This window comes from Euprymna scolopes, chromosome 3 (assembly GCF_053919585.1).
Source record: "Euprymna scolopes isolate OS-2025 chromosome 3, ASM5391958v1, whole genome shotgun sequence".
Taxonomy (NCBI): domain Eukaryota; kingdom Metazoa; phylum Mollusca; class Cephalopoda; order Sepiida; family Sepiolidae; genus Euprymna; species Euprymna scolopes.
Genome location: NC_136484.1, coordinates 123,233,264 through 123,254,100, shown reverse-complemented (window position 1 = coordinate 123,254,100; position 20,837 = coordinate 123,233,264). Strand labels below are relative to the sequence as shown.

Here is a 20,837-nt window from a genome sequence, read left to right as displayed (position 1 = left end):
CTTGATTATTCTGCCGTCAACTTAATTGTCTATGTGTACTATCCAAGTAAGTGAATTTCTCCACAGTTTTTAGGTTGGTTCCACAAATTGAGGTCTAACACTCAATATATTTCCCTGGTGCAATCTGGTACATTACCACTTAGCTAATAGGTGTCTAGAGAATGCTGTGGAGTTGCTAAAAGATATATGTCCATTTTTCCTTTACTGTATAAGCTGGCTGATTAGGTTAGTGATTGTGTTTTGATAATCAATTAGTTTTCTCTAAGTAGAAAACTGTCAACTGAAATGAATTTTAATTAACTGCTTTACCAATTTGCTGATTCTTCAACTGATTAATTCTCTTGAATGCATCACTTGCTTTGATCAATGTTATCAGGATCCATTTAATCTTCTTTACATTATATAAAAATCTCCACCACTCTCTCTTTCACTCTCTGACCAAATCTATCATATTTGTTTTTTAGCTGCTCATTAATAAGAACCATTCATATTTAGATTAAAAGAAAAAAGAAAACATATCATTTTAATTTATCAGAATCAACTTGGGCTCCTTATTCTGCTTCTCCAGTCCTACCAAAATAACTTGATATTTTTAGAAAGGGAATTTAATATGCACCTTATCCTTCTATTTTATTTACAATAATCATATGTCCTAATGCTGTGAATCAATGTCGTATCAATATTGTCTGTCTTCCTGTGGGATGTCATGCACTTAAAAACCATCGATCAATGTCATTACTGGAAATTAAAGAATTGTCGTGGGTAAGAAGTAAAAAGAAAACAACGCAATTTGGGGAAATTCTTTTCATTGTTTCTGAGAATTTTTGAGAGTTACAGTTTTGTTTCTCCTAGTACTTTTTTTTTTTTTTTACATAGGCATCACCACATTATCAAGGCCCAGAGGCCACTCAAGGATAAGGGTTAAAGATTGTACAGTAGAAATTGGACAATATAGTAATCATTAGTAATGAAAATTTGGTAAATTTGATAACTTATATGGAACGGCTCATCAAGAACTTATTTACGTTAGACTTGAACAAAACCATATTGTAGTTAGCTGGAAAGCAGGAAAACGGAAGACAATTCCACAGGCGTGCAGTTCTAAGAAAGAAGCTTTGTTCATGGAATCTACGTTTAGGTTTAGGCACAGATAAAGAGTGGGGGGAATTATTGATAGTGTTTACAGCTAGACGAGTGTTTCTTGTGAAAGTTTTGCGAGGGGGGACCATAGATTGAAGCTCAGTCGAACACTTTCCATGAAAATAATGATACATCAGAGACAAACTCGCAACATCTCTTCTGTGAGATAGAGGTTGCAAGGAGGAGAAAAGGACATCTCCTACGAGGCTACGAAGTCTATTTTGAACTCTATCAAGGCAGGACAAGTCCTTTCTAGCAGCTCCTGCCCAGATGTGGCAACAGTATTCCATCCTTGGACGTACCTGGCTCTTATATAGATAGAGAATAGCATCAGCAGTGAGATATCTACCAGATCGATAGAAAGATCCCACCATTTTTCCAGCGGCCTTGGCAACAGATTTGATGTACGTGTTCCATTTAAGATCAGGAGTAATGGTCAAGTCCAGAAGCTTGTCAAAACTTGAGGCCTCCTGAAGACGAGAGCCATTCATTTCAATTGATGTCAGATGTGGATCAGAATGTTGATGATGTAAAGAGAGAAGCTTGGTTTTAGATGCATTAAAAGTAACCAGCCACTCCTTACCCCATTATACTACGTGCTCAAGATCAGAGGAGAGAGAATTGGAGAGAACTTGGTCGTTTACTGTCTTAGATGTGCTACCATAAATGGTAGTGTCGTCAGCATAAATGTCTACAAATGATGTAAGGATGTGATTTGGAAGATCATTAATGTAGATCAGGAAAAGAGTTGGGCCCAGGATGGACCCCTGAGGGACACCGGCATTAATACTGTGAGCTTCTGATTTTTGCCCCTCAACTACTACTCTTATGAACCTATCAGAGAGAAATGATTTAATAATTGAGAAGACTTTTCCAGCTATACCATAGCTAGCGATCTTAGTACTTTTATAATTCTCTATATAATATTTCTTAATACTATTTTCATCTTAAATGCACCCGACTTTGCATTTGATCTACTCATGCATTAAAAAATTGCAAAGTTTCTTATTTTACATCCAGTGCAAGATGTTTTCTAAAACAAAAGATTAAGTATACAGGTTTAGTTACAGCTAGGATACATACAAGTTAGCATCACCAACATTATTCTACATATTAGGGAAGAAGAGAGAGTAAATATACAGTTTGTAAATTTAAAGTAGCAGGTAACTGACAAAATATAATTGATTCTTCTTAAGGAAGATTGAATTCATAATAAAATAAGATTTGTTCACTGAAAATCAAGGAAAAAGACTTATGACCAGTGTCATCTTAGTCTTTTAGGAGAGATTCTGTTATGCAAACCTTTTATATTCATGAACCAAAAATGTTCAGAGCTTAGCAGAAGACCCTGTTGACAATTGATTTGTTTGTAGAGAGACTTTGTTTATATAACTATCAGACTGCGGCTCTAATAACCTATAGAATTTTCCAGAAACATGCAAAGAACAACTATACTCTATTTCTTTAAATAGAAGTTTTAATGAATTTTATTTGTATAATTGTAAGGGATCTAGAGGCTACTAAAGCAATATAGTATTAGTATTGGATAGTAGAAAAATTTAAGAAATGTGCTTTTATAACGTCACCTTGAGACTTGTAGGTTAAGTGTTGACCTTATGGTTTAGATATTTCTCTCTTGGACAATAGCTGAAACATGTTCACCCATGACAACAATTATTTTATCATAAAACAAACTTTATGAATTCATCTATAAATCTATTTCCTTGTCTTTGAGTTACTTCTGGTTATCTTTAAAGGAAATGAAGGGCTGAAACATCTCTTAGTGAAATTCTAAATTCTCAAACACAACTTTCTTTACATAAAATCTTACTCATTATTAATCATGCTATCGATCCCCATATAAATCTCTCCTTACTGAAGATATCCATTGTTTCTCAACAATCTTATACAAACCATTAATTTATTATCGAAGTGTATATTTCTTTGTATTATTATTAATATAGCTGATGATATTGGTATATATCTATATTAATGAGATATACGCCTCTCTCTGTTGGCTTACTACTTTTAGGCTGGAAGACATGGAAACTTATTTGGTAGAAATGATCACACATCTATGCATATCATCATAAGGGTGTTGTATTTATGATTTTTTTTTTTTAACTTATAAGTGGGACCTGAAAGAGCATTAAACTTCATACTAACATTCTGAAATTTGTTGGCCTCTTTCTTTCTTCTTTTTTTTTTTTAAAATTAGATTTTCACCCCAAACAAGGCATAGTGCCACTTTGATGAAGGGGGTTACTATCAAGAACATAAGTTGCAGGGATACTATATAGGGAGTTGAGCAGCAAGATGTCTGTTTACATTACACTTTAACTTTTACATGTCAGTACAGTTGGAGAAGCAAGAAGCTGGAAGGGAATTCCAAAGTCTAGCAGTTCTGGGGAGCAAACTATTAGAGTAGAAGGCTTTCTTCTATCTGGAGATCTCTACTATGTTTGGGTGGAACTTTGCTGCTTGTCAGGTTTATTTACGTTGAGAGAGGATAAAGGTTTGTAGTTTGTCGGAGCATCCACCATTAAAATACTTGTAAAACAGGCAGAGGGATAAACATTTCGTCGATGAGACAAAAGTTGAAGCTTAGATAACAGTTCGGGACCTATTAGGTTGGCAACTCACTTTTGAACCCTGTCCAGGAGTCAGACTAGTAACAGATTCACCAGCCCAAATGTGACAACAATATTACAAACATGGGTGAATGGTGACTCTTTCAGATGTAAGTAACTTTCTAGCATGGTAGAGAGAGCCCACCTTTCTTGCAGCAGTCTTGACAATGCCCTTGATGTATCTGTTCCAACTTGTTCCTTGTGAACCTTAAGCTGAGAAGTTTGAGCAAAGTACTTTCAGGTAATGTATAGCCATAGCTATTTGTGATTGAGAAGGTTTCTTGTAATTATTAAAGGAAACAAACTTAGTCTTGGCAGTATTGAACGTTACCATCTATTTTTGTCCCCATTCCACTACAGACTGGAGGTCTTCCTCTAGGGTTTCCGCCATTACCTTGGATATGTGTTCATTCATTTCCCCCTCATGCCTATTATAGAGTGTGATGTCATCAGCAAATATGCCCATCTCAGAGACAATTTTATCAGGGATTCTATTTATGAATATCGGGAATAATAAAGGTTCAAGAATTGACCCCTGAGGTACTCCCGCATTTATATCATATTGATTTGACATACAACCATCGAGGACAACCTGGATTCTTTTATTTTAGAAAGATTTAATTATGTCAAGTATTCATCCAATAATACCATAGGATCTGATTTTCATGAGAAGACCATCGTGCCATACCCTGTCAAAAGCCTTAGATATATCTAGGGCTACCCCCCCTTCCTCGCCTTATCCAGTGCATTGTATATATGTTCAGAGATTACAGTTAGGATATTTGCAGTAGAATGGACTTGCCTAAATCTATATTGATAGTTGGACAGAAGTTTAGCAACTGTAAACTGGTGGACTAGAATTTGATTAATTATAGACTAAAATATTTTGTCGAAAAGTGGGAAGAGGCTAATGGGGCAATAATTTAATAAGTCAGTTCTTTTGCCAGAATTCTTGTAAACTGGTATCACAGAAGCAGTTTTCCAACAGTCAGGGAAGCAAGATTCGTTAAAGCATTTGTTGAAAAGTTTGAAGAGAATTTCTATATACCAATATCATCAGCTATATTAATAGTAATACAAAGAAATATACACTTTGATAATAAATTAATGGTTTGTATAAGATTGTTGAGAAACAATGGATATCTTCAGCAAGGAGAGATGTGTATGGGGATCGATTTCCATACACAACATGGCACTACATATTTTCTTGGAGAAATTATCCTAATATCTTCTTATAATTGTATTTTTTGTTTTTGCTAATACAATTTACTGATATTTTTAATAGAAATTTAATTAACATTTTATAATGGAGATCTTTTATCAAAAAGCAAATAGTATCACATTTCTTAAAGATTATAAAACAAAATCCAACATATGTTACTGTCTTATTTTAATATTGATACTGCTGACATGTACATGTTTGCTTCTAAACAGATTCTCATTAGTATTATTAATATACAGTGACTATATATTGACTCAAGTAAATTAGTTAATTTGCATAATCATTTTCAAAAGCAAGTTTTAATAAATAGTTGCTCAATATTTTCTCTTCATATACATAAGCAACATCTTTGTATATACATTTTATGATAAAGCCTCCAAAAGGTAAATAAGTGTAATCTTTTAATGTGTTTAGAAAATTATTAAATATTCACATTCAGAGTGTGTATATGAAATAAAGATATTTAAATAGTAGACTTTGTTTAGTCTGCCTACAGCTTTATTTAAAGGCTTTTTATTGGTGACTTTTTCTTTTCTTTTTATACCTGGAAACCAAATATATTAACTGGTATAAATAAACTCCCTATCTGCATCCATGGATATAGAAATTTGGTTAAATTTATCATACTCAGCCTTGTGCAGATTGTGAGGTGGGGTTATTTCAGTTTTAAAAAATTAATTTCTCTACAAGGACTTGAGTCTAATTCACTCTATTATTTAACCCAATACTGGAGGTAGGGCATATGGGTTCATACTTTTTCCAAGGGTATTAATGAAAATGTTGTAAACCCTCTGGCAGAACTGAAACACTGCATACAGAGTTAACATTCTGCCCTGGTAATAACTGCACTATTGTCGTTAGTATATAAAAGTTATATAAGTTATATAAGTGTATACCCTGTTTTGAAAGTTTTGTTTTGTTGAATTTTTTTTCTTATTTTTCCTGGTTGCTGTTTTTGTTATCTAGAAAATGCATGTATTTGCTGGTTTAAATGAAGATAGTTTTTATGTGTTTACTCTTTTTAAGAATTATTTTTCTTTCTGTGTCTTTTTTTTTATTAGATTAAAATTTGATTGCCTGCGTTTTATATTATTAAAGTGTCATTACTTTGCACGATTCACTTTTTATAAAGTTATTTTTGTGTAACAAGGACCAACACTTTACACATTTCATTTTTTTCTGTTTTCATATTTTGTTATAAATAATTCTTGAACTTGGTTCTTGTTGTTTGAAAGTAGGAAGTATGAGTATTGGCCTTTTTGAATAGTTTTCTTTTTTTCACAATTGAACTTTCAAGTGATCTCTGCATTGATGAGTGGAATCTTGACTTCTTATAAATATTCTTGACCTAAAAAGCTTAAAAAAAAAAAAAAAAAAAAAAAAGATGACATATTTCAGCTTACATTTTTTGGTTGTATTTTATTTATTTATAAATACCAATCAAAATACTTGAGTATGTTTGGTTTCTCAACAAATTTTCTCAGAAACAAAATGCATGTAAATATTGACTTGATAGCAGTAGTAACAATAAAATTCAGGACAATTGAAGCATCATAAAATTTTATGTTCATGTAGACCTGGCAAAAGTTATTTCCCGGAAAGATGTTGAGAAATATTTTTCACTATCTTTTATCAACACTTCTAGTATTGGCAATTGCGCTCAGCCGGTTTAGAAAAATTTAGTTCATTCAACGTCTCTTTGGAGTACAGAATGATAGGGGGTGGAGTTTAAAAGTTTTGTTACCTTTATTAAAAAGTAGCAATAATCAGGCCTGAATTTTCCGCTTTTTGGCAGAATTCCTCTTTTAATTTTTAATTCAGAAAAAGTGGATTTCTGCTTAAAATACTATAGCCTCCGATTGATTTGAATTCAGTTTTGGATTGAAATCTGCTCTTATTTATTTTTTTATAAGAAAAGCAAAACTGCTAGTCTTAATCTCCCTACTGTTGTTTGGTTGGGTTTCTTTCTCTTTCTTCCTCTTTTTCCTTTTTGTTTTTCTCTCTTCATCTCTGTCTTGTCTTGCATATATATATATATATATATATATATATATATATATTAATTTTGCAACAATTAATCAGGAACTGGAATAATCGGAACTATTGCAGTATCAGAAAATTAAGGCTTATTTTCCGATGCCAAAACGATTTTTTATTGTTTGATTTTGTTTAAAACTCAATGTCCTATTATTGATTTTAATGATAAAATAAATTTTTATTAATTTTAAATTACTAGTAACTTCCACCACAAGTGTAGGTTTTGTTTCTGAAACTATATGTACATCATATTACATGGGATTTTACAGTAATCCCCCTAAAATACTCTATAGCTTAAGATTTTAAAAAATTGCAATCCGTAATTGTATTGGAATCAGAAATTTAGAACAGAATCGATAATATTGAAATTGTCCCATCACTAAACATGTTTGCGGCAAATAAATTTATGTATACCAATATATGGCTTTGTTTTGCCTATAATGCTATTGTCTATATATATATATATATATATATATATATATTGTATTTGTAAGTGTAATGATTAAAGTTAAATTCTGTAGATTAAAATATATATAAAAATATATTCAAGCTAAGAATTTATTGCTTGAAACAAGGAATATATGGAGAATTATATTCATTTCCTTAATCCATGGATTTTCAATAATGGCTCATATCATCAGAGGAAATGAAATGCAATTAGTAAAATGTCCAGCTATGATTAAACAAACATTTTGCTTATCAGCACATATATTGAAAATGGTCTTTAAAAGTTATTTAAATGGTGCTTAAAAGTCATAGAAAAAGGATATCATACAACTTGGGCAGTCCAATATCAGAATGAGTTGAATAGTTTCCGGGATATTACTGCCAGGTCGGACGAGTAGTAATCCAAGGTGGAAATCAGAGGTGATTGAGTAATCTGATAGATTTGGAGCATGTACCAAATCTGAGGTGATATCCAGAATATTTGTCTCATACCGTGATTTTGAAGGGCATATGAGATGGTCGTCCTCTTCGGTGATGTAAAGATCTGTCAATGTTGAGGTTTAGAACAAATCCAGAGTCTTTGGAGATGCGGATTGTATTTGTAGCATAATAACTCTACAAGTTGCACATATCAAGTTATCTTAGTTGGTCGTTTATTACTTTTCCAAAAGTATCCATTACAATATTGTTTTTAACGGCATTATGTCGGTTACATGAACCATGTAAGTTGTCCAAAATGGTGTTTTTCTAAGTTTTTAAAGTAAACACCTGAAGATTATGTGTCTAAATATGCAGCAATAACATAGTTTTGCAGACTTGTTAATCGTAATACGAAATAATATTGTAATGAATATCTTTTCAAAAGTAATAAATAACCAACTGACAAAACTTGATATTTGGAAATTGAAGAATTATTATGCTACACTATGTATGCTCTGAAACCCAATAAAAAGGCATTCATGGAGATTGGACTTTTTTCTAAATTTAAAAAATCTATAAAAAAGATATTTTTATTATAAAAAACTTTATTTATGAGAATGATTTTTTTCAACCCATTATGATTGGTATATACAAACCAAGTATGTTTCAAGTAAATTATATATATATATATATATATATATATATATATATATATATATATAGTTACACTGTGTGCAGTATGGGCATTATTATATATGTGATAGCTTTGACAGCATGAAATACGATATTTAATATCCAATATTTCCAGATAAATCTCTTTTATGATAGAAGCATCCTTTAATGCTCAAGTCAATTTACCCTATTTCAGACTAATGTGCTACCTTTTCATACTTAATTTGGCAGTTAGTGTATCTGTTCTTTTGTTACGAAATCATCCTCTCATACATTTAATCTGTCCTTTTGGTGGAGATAGATTAGTACATGTTCATTTGTCGCAATATCATCCTCCTAGGCATTATTTTCTCCTTTTTTTTTGGGGGGGGGGGTAATATATTAGGAAAAATATTCCTGATTGTATATTTTCACTTGTGATATTAATAAATTTTTTTTAATTATTGTATACGTGTGTGACTACTACAAATTATAAATTGTATTTTCAATCTAGACTTTACCATTGCTATTACTACTACTACTAGATTGAAATTAATTTCCCACCCTGCCGCATTGTAATGATTTGACGTCATCAAAATCTATTCAGTCTCTGATGTGAATTTTATATTTTTTCTATTCTTGATAAAATCAGTTTTATGAGAAAAATAGTTTTTCATTTTTAAATGTTAGATGTTATACATTTTTAGTGGTTAAAATTTTTTTCTTGATTCAATTGCTGATATCGTGTAAAAAATATTAATAAAATGAATTTTTGTTTTTTTTTGTTTTGGAATTTTTAAGATTAGGATTGATAATTTGTGTTATTTAGACTACTATTCAAATCTTTATTTTTACATTTCGGCTGAAGTACCATAAATATTTCCAAGATTGCAAAAATACATCTGATGAAGGTCAGTGGTTACATCAGCCAAAACGTAAAAACAACAACCAAGATGAATCTGAACGAAGGTTGTTGAGTTGGAAGATATGAGGTCTGACAAAAATGCCTAGCATTCCCTTGATTTCAACGTCTATGATTCCCCCAAATTCTGACAATTCCAAAATTCTATCTCTGATGATTCCAAAATACTGAACTCAAATTTCTTATTTTAAAGTCTTCCGATATTCATACTGTTTATTCTTTGGAGATTAAAAAATTTGACCCAGACTCTTAGCATTCTTAAGAGTTTTACTCTGACACCTTCCAAAAATAATGGTCTGAATCAATAAGCAATTACATAGTTTTGTAGACTTGTTAATCATAATACGAAATAATATTGTAATAGATATCTTTGGAAAAGTAATAAATGACCAACTTAGAAAATTGGATATTTGGGACTTGGAGAATTATTATGCTACACTATATATGCTCTAGAATCCCCAAAAAGGCATTTTTTTTTCCATTTCCTATTGAGCATGTCAAAAAGCAACATATTTAAAAACATTATTCATTGGTTATTTTTAGTGCCACTGAATTAACCACCAACAATAGGTTAGAAATGTCTACTCTCTTCCAAAACAAAGTACTTAAAACTGTGTCAGGCCAAGTCGTTTTAATTTGGGCACCGAATTATTGTAGAAACTTGTGATGAGTTGACCCTTGATTTTCGTATTTGTCAATATTTTTTCTCAACGTAAAAGCTCTTTTTCTTTAACCTGCATTTCAATCTCAATAAACTATTTAAGTAAGTAATTTTAATAAACAAGAAATGTGTATCTATTAATAATTTTCTGCATATTTCATATTTGACAAAATTTTCTATAAATGTTTCTTTCATTACTACGAGTGTTTTAGACATAGATTTTTTAGTGGCACTGTTAATGTCAGTGGATTGAAACTCAAACTTCATGTAATGTGAAAATTACTCAATAAAATTTAATGAAATTCTCTGTATATGTTTCTTCAATACTCTAGAATGTTTTCAGCATCTTAATTTTGAAAGTTAATAGTCGTAGAATCAGTAAACAGTGTTTATATCGGGTGAAAAATGTAGTATGCTAAGTTTTGTTTTAGTGATCCTCATATGAAAACTGCGTTTATAAAATCTGTTTTGTGCCCAATACTTTTTTTTACCTCATGTTCACCCTTAAACAAAACACATTGCCACAGAGACATAAGTGGCTACTGTAAATTAGGTGAACAGATTTGCCTGTATCCCATTATTAAATAAATGATTCATTCTATATCTACCAATATATAGTTTTATCTTCATTTCATACTCTTGTTGTCCTATTATATATATATATATATATATATATATATACTCACTATTATATATTAGGTTTAATATAATAATCAATAGAGATTGTCTCTCTGCATGAATTAAAGTATCATATTTAAGCGTATCTCACGACCGGGCAATGCTAGTATCATATTACATATAACATTTTTTTTAATGCAAATAGGTTGCATATGAGTAGGTAAACCAAATTAATTTGACACCAAAAGCAATGTTTGTCCTTGCTCATTATAATCTTGTATTCCTTTTGAGAAGTGTTTATTTCATTTGTTTACATCATCCTGTGTTACTCTACTTATCTGTCAAAATTTATAAATATTCAACAGATTGTGTTGTATTGTCTGTTGATAAACGAAGCCATTATGTGAATTCTAATGTTTAATGTGGAAATATTAAAAGGTTTTCATTCATTTTTTTTTTTATCTATGAACTTATTGATTATTTATATATTTAACTCGGAACTAAGTACAGTAGAACTTATTGAACATTTGTGTTGTTCAAATTGAAGAATCATTGACTCTTGTTGTCCGTCCTCCTCCAATGCCATCTAAAATGGTTGAGGTATGCCGATCAGCACTTGGAGAAAGAGCTAATTTACAAAGTTCTTCAGTCTGCCTCCTCTACCTAGTAAACAGTTGAAGACCTAGGCAATCAAGTGATCTGCTTGCATTATCAGGCCAACAAGAAGTTGAGCATTGATTATGGAATTGGGATTGGCTGGCCATTTTTTGTGACTTAGCTCAGTGTTAGTGAAAGTGTGCTGCGATGGTCAGAGATGCTGTAGTGTAGTATATGCTTGTTAGTCATACATAGTCATATTTTTGCTACTTTTTAAGCACTAATCCCTTTTCTTTGGTAAAGATTCTCTACTGGTTAAAATCTTCAAAGAGGTCTAAATGCATTATTTAACCTAACTACAGTATGACCCATACTCCATGATTGTTTTGGCTGTGACTATTTTGATATCTAATATCTAGTTAGTTTATCAGTGAATCTAGTAAGATAACAATCTGCAACTTGTCTCCCTGACCTTGGATCAAATTAAATTACTCTGCCTAACATATTCTGAGTGATTCAATATTTCACCAGGAAGAAACCAATGCTGTGATAAACTTTTCATAAGTTTAAATATAATTAAGAAAAAAAAAAGAATTGTTAATATGCATAATGTACAAAAAGTGTGTGTTTATATAATATATTATAATCATGGAGAGAGAATTGGATCCTTTACATTATGAATATTACAAAAATATAAATAAATGAATAAAAATTAATTTCAAAGCAATATATTTTGTATACTCACGATAGCTGGCATATAGTTATAATCATGTTAACATACCAGTTCCTGTAAGATTGAGCAACTTTGAGTGTAGTATGTACTTAAATAGGTGACTGGTAGTGTTCATAATAAAAAATGTCTCCAAATTAAGCTACAAATCTATCGTATACAGAAACATGTACAGTTCAACATAAAAATGATCCAAAGTTGCTTGACATGCCATAAAAGATATCAAGAGAACTGGTTTGTTAACATAGGATAGTGTCAGACATTAATCACAATTGATTGTGATTAATGTCTGAGACTCAAATGTCTGGTTGATTTAATTGCTAGGTCTAGCCACACTGAAAAGTAATTTCATGACAAATGAACTATCTGTGGATGACTATCATATATATAATGCATACACAATCTGTGTTTTGAAATAATTATAAATTGTAAAAGAAAATGCAGATAGTCAGCGTGTAACCAGGTCAACAACCAATCCTCCTTCATGGGACCAATGAATGTAATCAGGCTGTCACCAGCCTTGAAACCCTAACCCTAAATCCTGTGGCTACACCTTTTATCTTTTTTTAGTGATGGACCCTTCAAAATGTGACTAGACACTCGTTGGTCACTGGAAATCACCGCTCTGATGCTCAGAGTGCAGAAAACATGCACAACCCTAAGTTTGGGTGGCAATAACTTTAATATGGTGGCAGTTTGTTGTCAGTTGTCGGGGTTGAGCCATTCCTTTACAGGTGCACTGATCAGCAGACAATATGCCTCTCACAGATGCAGCTCTGTGTCTGCTCTTGACATAAGTCACATGGCTAATTTCTAAGATTTTTCTGGTCACTTAGCTAGACATCTGACACCAATCTATTTTATTTTGTTGGAAAATTAATTTTTCTCCACAATATCTCAACAAAAAAAACCCATACTATCATTTCTCTGAGTATATGAGATTTTTTGGGCCAATTGTCAACATTCATCCGAGTGCCGATCGATCAACTTTGACCAGTAGGATGAATAAATATGTAAGATGTAGGATTACATCGTGTTATATTACAAGCAGAATTCAATCCCGTGTCTACATAGCACATGCTCTTTAGCCAAAAATGAGCTATGTAGGTAAACAATCAGTTTGAAGTTGAATAATGCTTAAAGAACTATATCATCTCTTCTGAAAAAATTGTCTATTCTTTTAGTTTTGTATCTGAAATATAAGCATACATTATGGATTATAAATACTTTTATTGTCTAAAGAAACATGTGGAAAGTAGATGCATTGTATTTAACAGTAAGTCTCAATTTGGAATCCTGCCTTCATGAATGTAGGTTCCAATCCTGTCAGAAATTTGGAATTTCCTCCTATGCAATTGAGGTCGCACATTGTATATATCATTAAATGTATATAAATATAAAAAGACTTGCTGTTCGATACAATGCGGAGGCTTCCTTTCTTGACATATCAAAGGCTTTTGATACGGTATGGTATAAAAGTCTACTTCACAAGATCTCCAGGTATAGCTGGAAATGTCTTTCCAATTAGTCAATCATTTCTATCTGATAGGTTCATAAGAGTAGTGGTTGATGGGCAAAAATCAGAAGCTTATAGTATTAATGCTGGAGTCCCTCAGGGGTCCATCCTGGGTCCAACTCTTTTCCTGATATACATTAATGATCTTTCAAATCACATCCTTAGATCATTCGTAGACATTTTTGCTGACGATGACACTACCATCTATGACAGCACATCAAAGGCCATAAACAACCAAGTTCTCTCTGATTCTCTCTTCTTTGATTTTGAGCACGTGGCACAATAGGGAAAAAAGTGGCTGGTTACTTTTAATGCATCTAAAACCAAGCTTTTATCTTTACATCATCAATGTTCTGATCCCCATCTGGCATCAATTGAAATAAATTGCTCTTGTCTTGGGGAGGCTCCATATTTTGATAAGCTTCTGGGCTTTACCTTTACTCCTCATCTAAAATGGAATACGTACATCAAATCTGTTGCCAAGGTTGATGGCAAAATGGTGGGAACCATTCTATCGATCCAGTAGATATCTACCTGCTGATGCAATTCTCTACCTATATAAGACCCAGGTAAGTCCAAAGATGGAGTATTGCTGTCATATCTGGGAAGGAACTGCTAGGAAGACCTTATCCTGCCTTGACAGACTTCAGAATAGACTTTATAGCCTAATAGGAGATGCCCTTTTCTCTTCCCTGCAACCTCTTTCTCACAGAAGAGACGTTGCAAGCCTGTCTATTTTATCATTATTTTCATGGCAAGTGCTCGTCTGAGCTCCAATCTATGGTCCCCCCCCCTTGCCAAACATTCACAAGAAACACTTGTCTGGCTGAAAAACACTATCAATAATTTCTCCCACTCTTTATCTCTGCTTAAACCTAAACGTAGATTCTATGAACAAAGCTTCTTTCTTAGAACTGCACACTTGTGGAACTGTCTTCTGTTTGCCTGCATTCCAATATGGTCGTCTTCAAGTCCAATGTAAACAAGTTATTGATGAGCTGTTTCCCTTAAGTAATCCAATTTACCAAATTTACACTTCTAACGATTACTATATTGTCCTTTTGACTACTGTACATTCTTTAACCCTCATCCTCGAGTGGGCTCTGGGCCTTGATACGTGGCGATTCCCTTGTAAAAAAAAAAAAAGTGTCAGATATTTATAATCCATTATGTATATACACAAGTATATATGGCATCTAGTATAATAATTTTAATAAAAGTAATTTTTCTTTCCTATTTGTTTCTGTATAATCTTGCAGAATTTAACATTTCTTTTTGCTTAGTTGGTTATAAATTAGTGGCATCTATAATTAACTAAGAATGTAAAATTATTGAAATAAAGCAAAGTAGTAACATAATTTGGATTGTAATCTTCATCAGGCTTGTTATACGCACAATATTTTTGTCATTGTAACTTTTGACTTCATATATTTTTTGTTATAATGACATTGTAGAAATTTAAAAAATCTTTTATTGCACAGAATTAGAAAGTTTTCAATCTTTGTTGCTTGTCTTTAGTTAATTTATTTAAATATCTTTTTAATCTATCGCCATCAATCAACATATGATAGTTGTAATAAATATGGTATTGACCAAAGAAAAAATATATGAAGAAAATAACTTTATCCATTTCTTTGTCATTTCTTTTCTGTTTTTTTTGTTTTGTTTTTTTTTTTTAATTTATTTAGGTTCTTTTCTTTTTATTTTTTTCCTTTTCTTTTCCATTCCTTTTTTTTTGGTTTCTTTTCTTTTTGTTTCTTTTCTTTCCATTTCTTCCCTTTCTTTTTTGCTTTTTCTTTCCTTTCCGTTTTTTCTTTGCTTTCGGGTTTTTTCTTTCTTTTTGAGGTTTTTTTCTTTCCTTTCGGGGGTTTTCTTTCCTTTCGGGTTTTTTCTTTCCATTTTTTTCTTCTCTTTCCATGTTTTCCCTTTCTATTTGTGTTTTTCCTTTCCACTTTTTTGTTTCCGTTTTTTTTTTCTTTTTCCTTTCCGGACTTTTCTTTTTTTTCTGTTTTTTCTTTTCTTTCCATTTTCTGTTTCTTTTCTAATTTTTTTTGTTTTTTTTCTTTTCTGATTTAAAAAAAATATTTTATGATTTTAAAAAATCCTTTTCTGCTTTATTTATTCATTTATTTATTTTTTATATATCTTTTTTTTTTTTTTTGATAAAAACTGGTAAATAATTCTTTTTTAAAAGGAATTTAAAGATCTTTTAAGTAATCAGAGATTACTATATGGCAAAACAATTTTGAAATACTTTTTGTTTTTATTAATTCATTTATTTGAAAGTTTATTCCTTAACTCCATCAAAAGATGCTGCAGTTGTAATAGGTTTTATTCTTCTAAATGAAGCAAACAATTTAAAAGGAGATCCAGGCAAGAAAAAAAGTAAGTATATTTCCAAAGATTTTTTAATAACCTTTTCTGCCCATATTTGTTATCAAAACACTAAAACATCTTTATTTTTTTCAAATAGTGCTTATTAAAAAAATACGAGAAAAACTATTTTATCTAAAAATATCAAAATTTTAAGAATTTGTGACTTAGAATATTCTATTCAAAAAATTATCTGTTTAAATGAAGGATTTTTCATGTAGGTAAGATTGTAAGGAAGCATTACATTTTGATTATAAAAATTTCTTCTTGATAATTTGTCTTTATTTTTTACCCTTTATTTTATTGGTCATCAATGGCCAGTGTCTGGTCAGCTCAGATCACAAAAATGATTCAGGGTTGCCCCATTCTGTCTCGGTTCTTGTTGATGTGAATTGCACCAGCTTGTTGCTGATCCACCAACCGGACATTGATAGCAACTTCTTCACTGTCCATGACCATTAACAGTTCATCCTTTGGGCAAGGTGGCTGACTCATTCCTTCTTTGATCTGTCAACTGCATCTATCAACTTGGTCTCTGCCTGCAACTTCTCATTTATTATTTTGTTGCCATTGTTTGGAAAAGACAGTTGGAAAGAGAAGTGTGTCGAAAAATTAATGTGTAGCGTATGAGTAAAAGATGTTATATAATTTTTAACTATTGCATTTTCTCATCCATATCCCAGGGAAACATCGGATAGGCTTATCAGTCATAAATGAATGCCTGTAGTTTTATTTACTTTACAGCTATCTATAAAAGAAACACGTTAGTTGAAAATGGTTATTTTTATTCAAGAGGTAAATGCTTGAAAGTTTATTTGCTACCAACTGTACAGCAATAAAAAACAAAAAAATAAAAAAAGCAGTTGTACAGCCATTGTTTTATTAAAACAAAAAGTGAATTCACTACTTTTAGTGTCTGTGACACAAAGATGAGTTTAAACTGAAGTTTATATTCTACACGTATACCCCTATTGTAACTGCCACTATACTATTATTATTCTTGCGTTCAGAAGAGATGGAAATGACTTATAAATTTGAACTCTCCATAAATCTATGAGGTGCGTTCAATAATTAATGCCTCCAACCTACTTCTCATAACAGTAGAGCAACAAAGTTTGGCGCAGTTGTTAGTCTTTCTTTACATATAAACCAATCAGAGTTACACATTTCTATTGTTTCATGCAGCACTGGAGACTGTTTTTGTATAACACTTCAAGTTGGTCTTCCAATTATGACGTGATTTTCAAAAATCAAGGCTGCATCATCGTGGAAATGCTTTTCTTTCAAAAACAACTTCATCACTGGGAAGATGTAAGAGACTGCAAGGTCAGGAGAGTAGAGGGATAGGAAAGGATTTCATAACCACATACTTTGATTTTGCGATATGTATGTTGAGGACCAGAGTGTTATTTTGCAGGAGGTTGATACTTCCATGCCTCTTGATTTTGATAGCGTCTCTTAATTTCCTCAAAAGTGAAGCATAATAGACTCCTGTAATTGTTTGAAAATGTGTTAGAAAAATAGAGGAAACAAAGACATAATATCAAAGAAGCTAGTAACTGAAGAAAGAACAAAAAGAAACACAGTGCTAAAAAGGGAAAAGACAAGGACATTGTGAGTATAAGTACATGTCACTGCTCATGTCGTATTAGACTGGTCTAGTGTTTGGAGGAGAGAGATCAGTACAAGATTATAGCTTTCCAGAACCCCCATCACCCATTTTTATAAACAAAAAGATGATTGTTTAATAGGACAGAAAGTAATTTATAATGCTATGACAGGTGAATGAAATAGTATTAAGTTGAAAATTGTTCCTCCCAAAATTTAATTTTTAATTTAAAAAAAATTTTATTTTGTGATAAATATATTTTATATTTAAAAAAAAATCGAAACATTTTGTTTAATAAAAAAATGTCTTCTTCCTCTAGTTATGGCTTTGGTTGGAGTTGCCTGTGTTGCTTTCTTCTTTAGCATGTTGCTGTCAATCTTTCGCTCCAAGTATCATGGTTATCCTTATAGGTAAGTTTTTGATGATAAAAATGGTTTCTTGACAAAAGTTATCGATTCATTATGTTTTTTTCCTTCTTCCTGTTTAATTGTTTGACATTATTTTATTTTTTATTCTTTATTTCTTTTGTTGTCCATTCTTTAGACAGAGTTTGTTATTTGTTCCTTATTTTTCAAGAGATTAAGGGATCGTCTTTGCCTCTGTTTTATTGTTTTTAAGCCGTTTGGTATTGAAATGGAATTGAAATAAACGGCCCTCTATTTTGTTTTACCTTTTCTTCTCATCTTCGTTTTCTTTTCTTCCTTTTCTTTTTTTCTTCCTTTTCTGTTTTTCCATTTCTGTTTTTTTCCTTTTCCTTTTTTTCCTTTTCCTTTTTTTCCTTTTCCTTTTTTTCCTTTTCTTTTTTTTCCTTTTCCTTTTTTTCCTTTTCTTTTTTTTCCTTTTCCTTTTTTTCCTTTTCCTTCTGTTTGTGTTGTCTGTTTCTGTCTTCTTTCCTTGGTTTCCATCTTTCTCTTTTTCAATAAATCTACTCCAATAATGTAAACTTTATTCTTTGCTTTATCATCAGAAAAATTACCTTAAAAGTTTACCAACATGATTATCATCATTAAATTAATAAAAAATGAAAATATTTTTTGTTTCTCAATCAAATGATTATTTCTAACACTAAATTGGTTACAAAAAAAAAAAAAAATCGAAAACTCTGTTTTAGTGTATTTTAATTATTTAAGTGTTTCTCAGTTATAACAATAATCAGTGAGCCTCCTCTTTATGAACATTTTTGTCTTTGACATTTATTGACTGGAACTTTCTTTTTGTGTTTGCAATTTCTATTTTGGTTCTTTGTCATGAAAGCTGCTACCATTATCTCAACATTTGAAGTTTCATATTGAAACAAATGTTCATTATTGATTTGTGCACTGAAGACCATTTCTGTGAAAAGATCTGTGTGATGTCATGCTTCACTTCACACAACTTATTGCCTTGAAGTAAGCATTTGATTCTTATCCTCCCAATTTCATTAGATTGCCCAGTCATTATTGGTCTCCTTGTGGAAAAGGTGGATACTCATGCAAACAAATCATAATTATTCTCCATTGATGGAAGGCTTATGCCAGCAGTACTTATTCATCATAAAAGAGAAAAATTCCGTAGCAAAGGAGAAAGCTAAAACAATTAGCAATCCCTCGCAGCTATGGAAAATTGCTGGAACATTGAAAGATCACATACCATGTTGATATTTGATAATCAAAATAGCCATTGAACACTTCTATCTTTTTGTTCAATATGTCTTTTTATCCTGCTGGGTAATAAGTCACCCTCCTAATGAGTCGAAGAACCAGTTATCATGGTTGTAAGGTTTCAACATTAATTCTTACAGAGTGAACATCGCGATATTTTCCATTGATTATTTATCAATATTATCAGATTCATATGTGTTTTTTATTAGTGAAATTCTGAAGTAATTTAAAAAAATTCAAACTGTCAATTAGAAAATAATTTGTTTGAATTTATCATTTAAATGCAGAAATGAATATTATATCATTTTTTTCTGTAAGTTGAAGGAAAATACTTATTTTTTAATGTGATCCTATTGGATTACTAAAAAAAAATTATTTTACCAATATATATATATATATATGTATAACTCATATGCGTAACTAAACCTCGCGAGATTCAAATCTGGAGCCTGAAGCTTTATTACTAAGCCAATTCCTACCATATATATATATATATGTGTGTGTGTGTATTGAGATGATTAATTGGGATCAGGAATCTGAGAAATTAGAATGCTTTGGGGTATTGGAATTGGTACCTGAATCTGAAAAAATATGTGCCTATTTTTCGATGTCAAACACAATTCTTTTTAATTTTTTTTTTTTTTTTGTAAAAACATAGACTTTCTTTGCTAATAGTAATAATAAAATGATAAATATTTATTGATTTTAAAACTTGAATCTAAAGATACCCTCCTCAATGTATTCTATAAATATTGATAACCGAAAAAAAAATCTGATGAAAGGACGAACAGGCGATTTTGACTAAAGTTAACACTTCATACAGCCTAACATGACAAATGCATTTGAGAATTGTTATTATTATCGCATTGAACTTTATGGTTATTAAACAAAAAAAATATTTAAAATGGATTTGAATTTTCCATTTTGCTAATTTTATTTTGATTTTCTTTTATTTAAATTCCAGTTTCTTATTCAAATAAGAATTTCGTGCACTGATGCTGTAAGTGGTTGCCAAAAGAAGAAGTGTTGTTTGGAGAATAGAAGAGAAGATTATGCATCTCATCAGTTCTGCTGCTGTTGTTGTTGCTAGAATCGGTTATTCCAGAACAAGGAATTCTGTATTTTTCTAAACCTTTTTTTTTCTTTTTTTTTTTTTTTAACCAATTTACACAGTTGATATTTGTTTTTTCATTTTATTGTTTTCTATTACAATTCTCATAAAACTTATCATTCTTCAAATAAAAAAATAAAAGTATAAAACAGTTTACATTCAAAATCTTATTTGTTTATAATTATTTTTGTTTATATATTTTCGTTTTGGCAGTTTTTAACACTATTCAGCCTTTTTCCTCCCCACTATTCAGTCCCCTCCTTCACCATTGACCCCCACATCCCTCCTTCTTCAGTCTTGTTCTCCACACTATTTTGTTCATCCCCCACCCCCACTACTTAGTTAATTTTTTCCCATTTTGAACCCTTCAGTTATCAATCTTTTCCACCTCCACAATTCAGTCTTTTAAGTCTTTTCTTCTGTTCAGTTTTTCAGCTTTTTCTTAATCTCTTTAACAGCCAAATTTGAAATGTATACATATCAATAAACTTATTTAAATAATCTGTACCTTTA

General features: G+C 31.2%; 1 protein-coding gene across 2 annotated transcripts in view; it reads left to right on the top strand.

The window, feature by feature from the left end:
* Positions 1-20,489, top strand: part of LOC145258248 (dolichyl-diphosphooligosaccharide--protein glycosyltransferase subunit TUSC3-like) — a 128,160-nt gene extending 107,671 nt beyond the window's left edge. For both annotated transcript variants that reach the window (XM_080116236.1, XM_080116227.1), the window contains exons 9-11: positions 15,902-15,976; positions 17,893-17,983; positions 20,178-20,489. In XM_080116236.1, coding sequence (XP_079972362.1) covers positions 15,902-15,976; positions 17,893-17,983; positions 20,178-20,193 — 182 coding nt within the window. In that variant the 3' untranslated portion in view covers positions 20,194-20,489. The remainder of the gene's footprint in view (positions 1-15,901; positions 15,977-17,892; positions 17,984-20,177) is intronic.
* Positions 20,490-20,837: the final 348 nt, after the last annotated feature.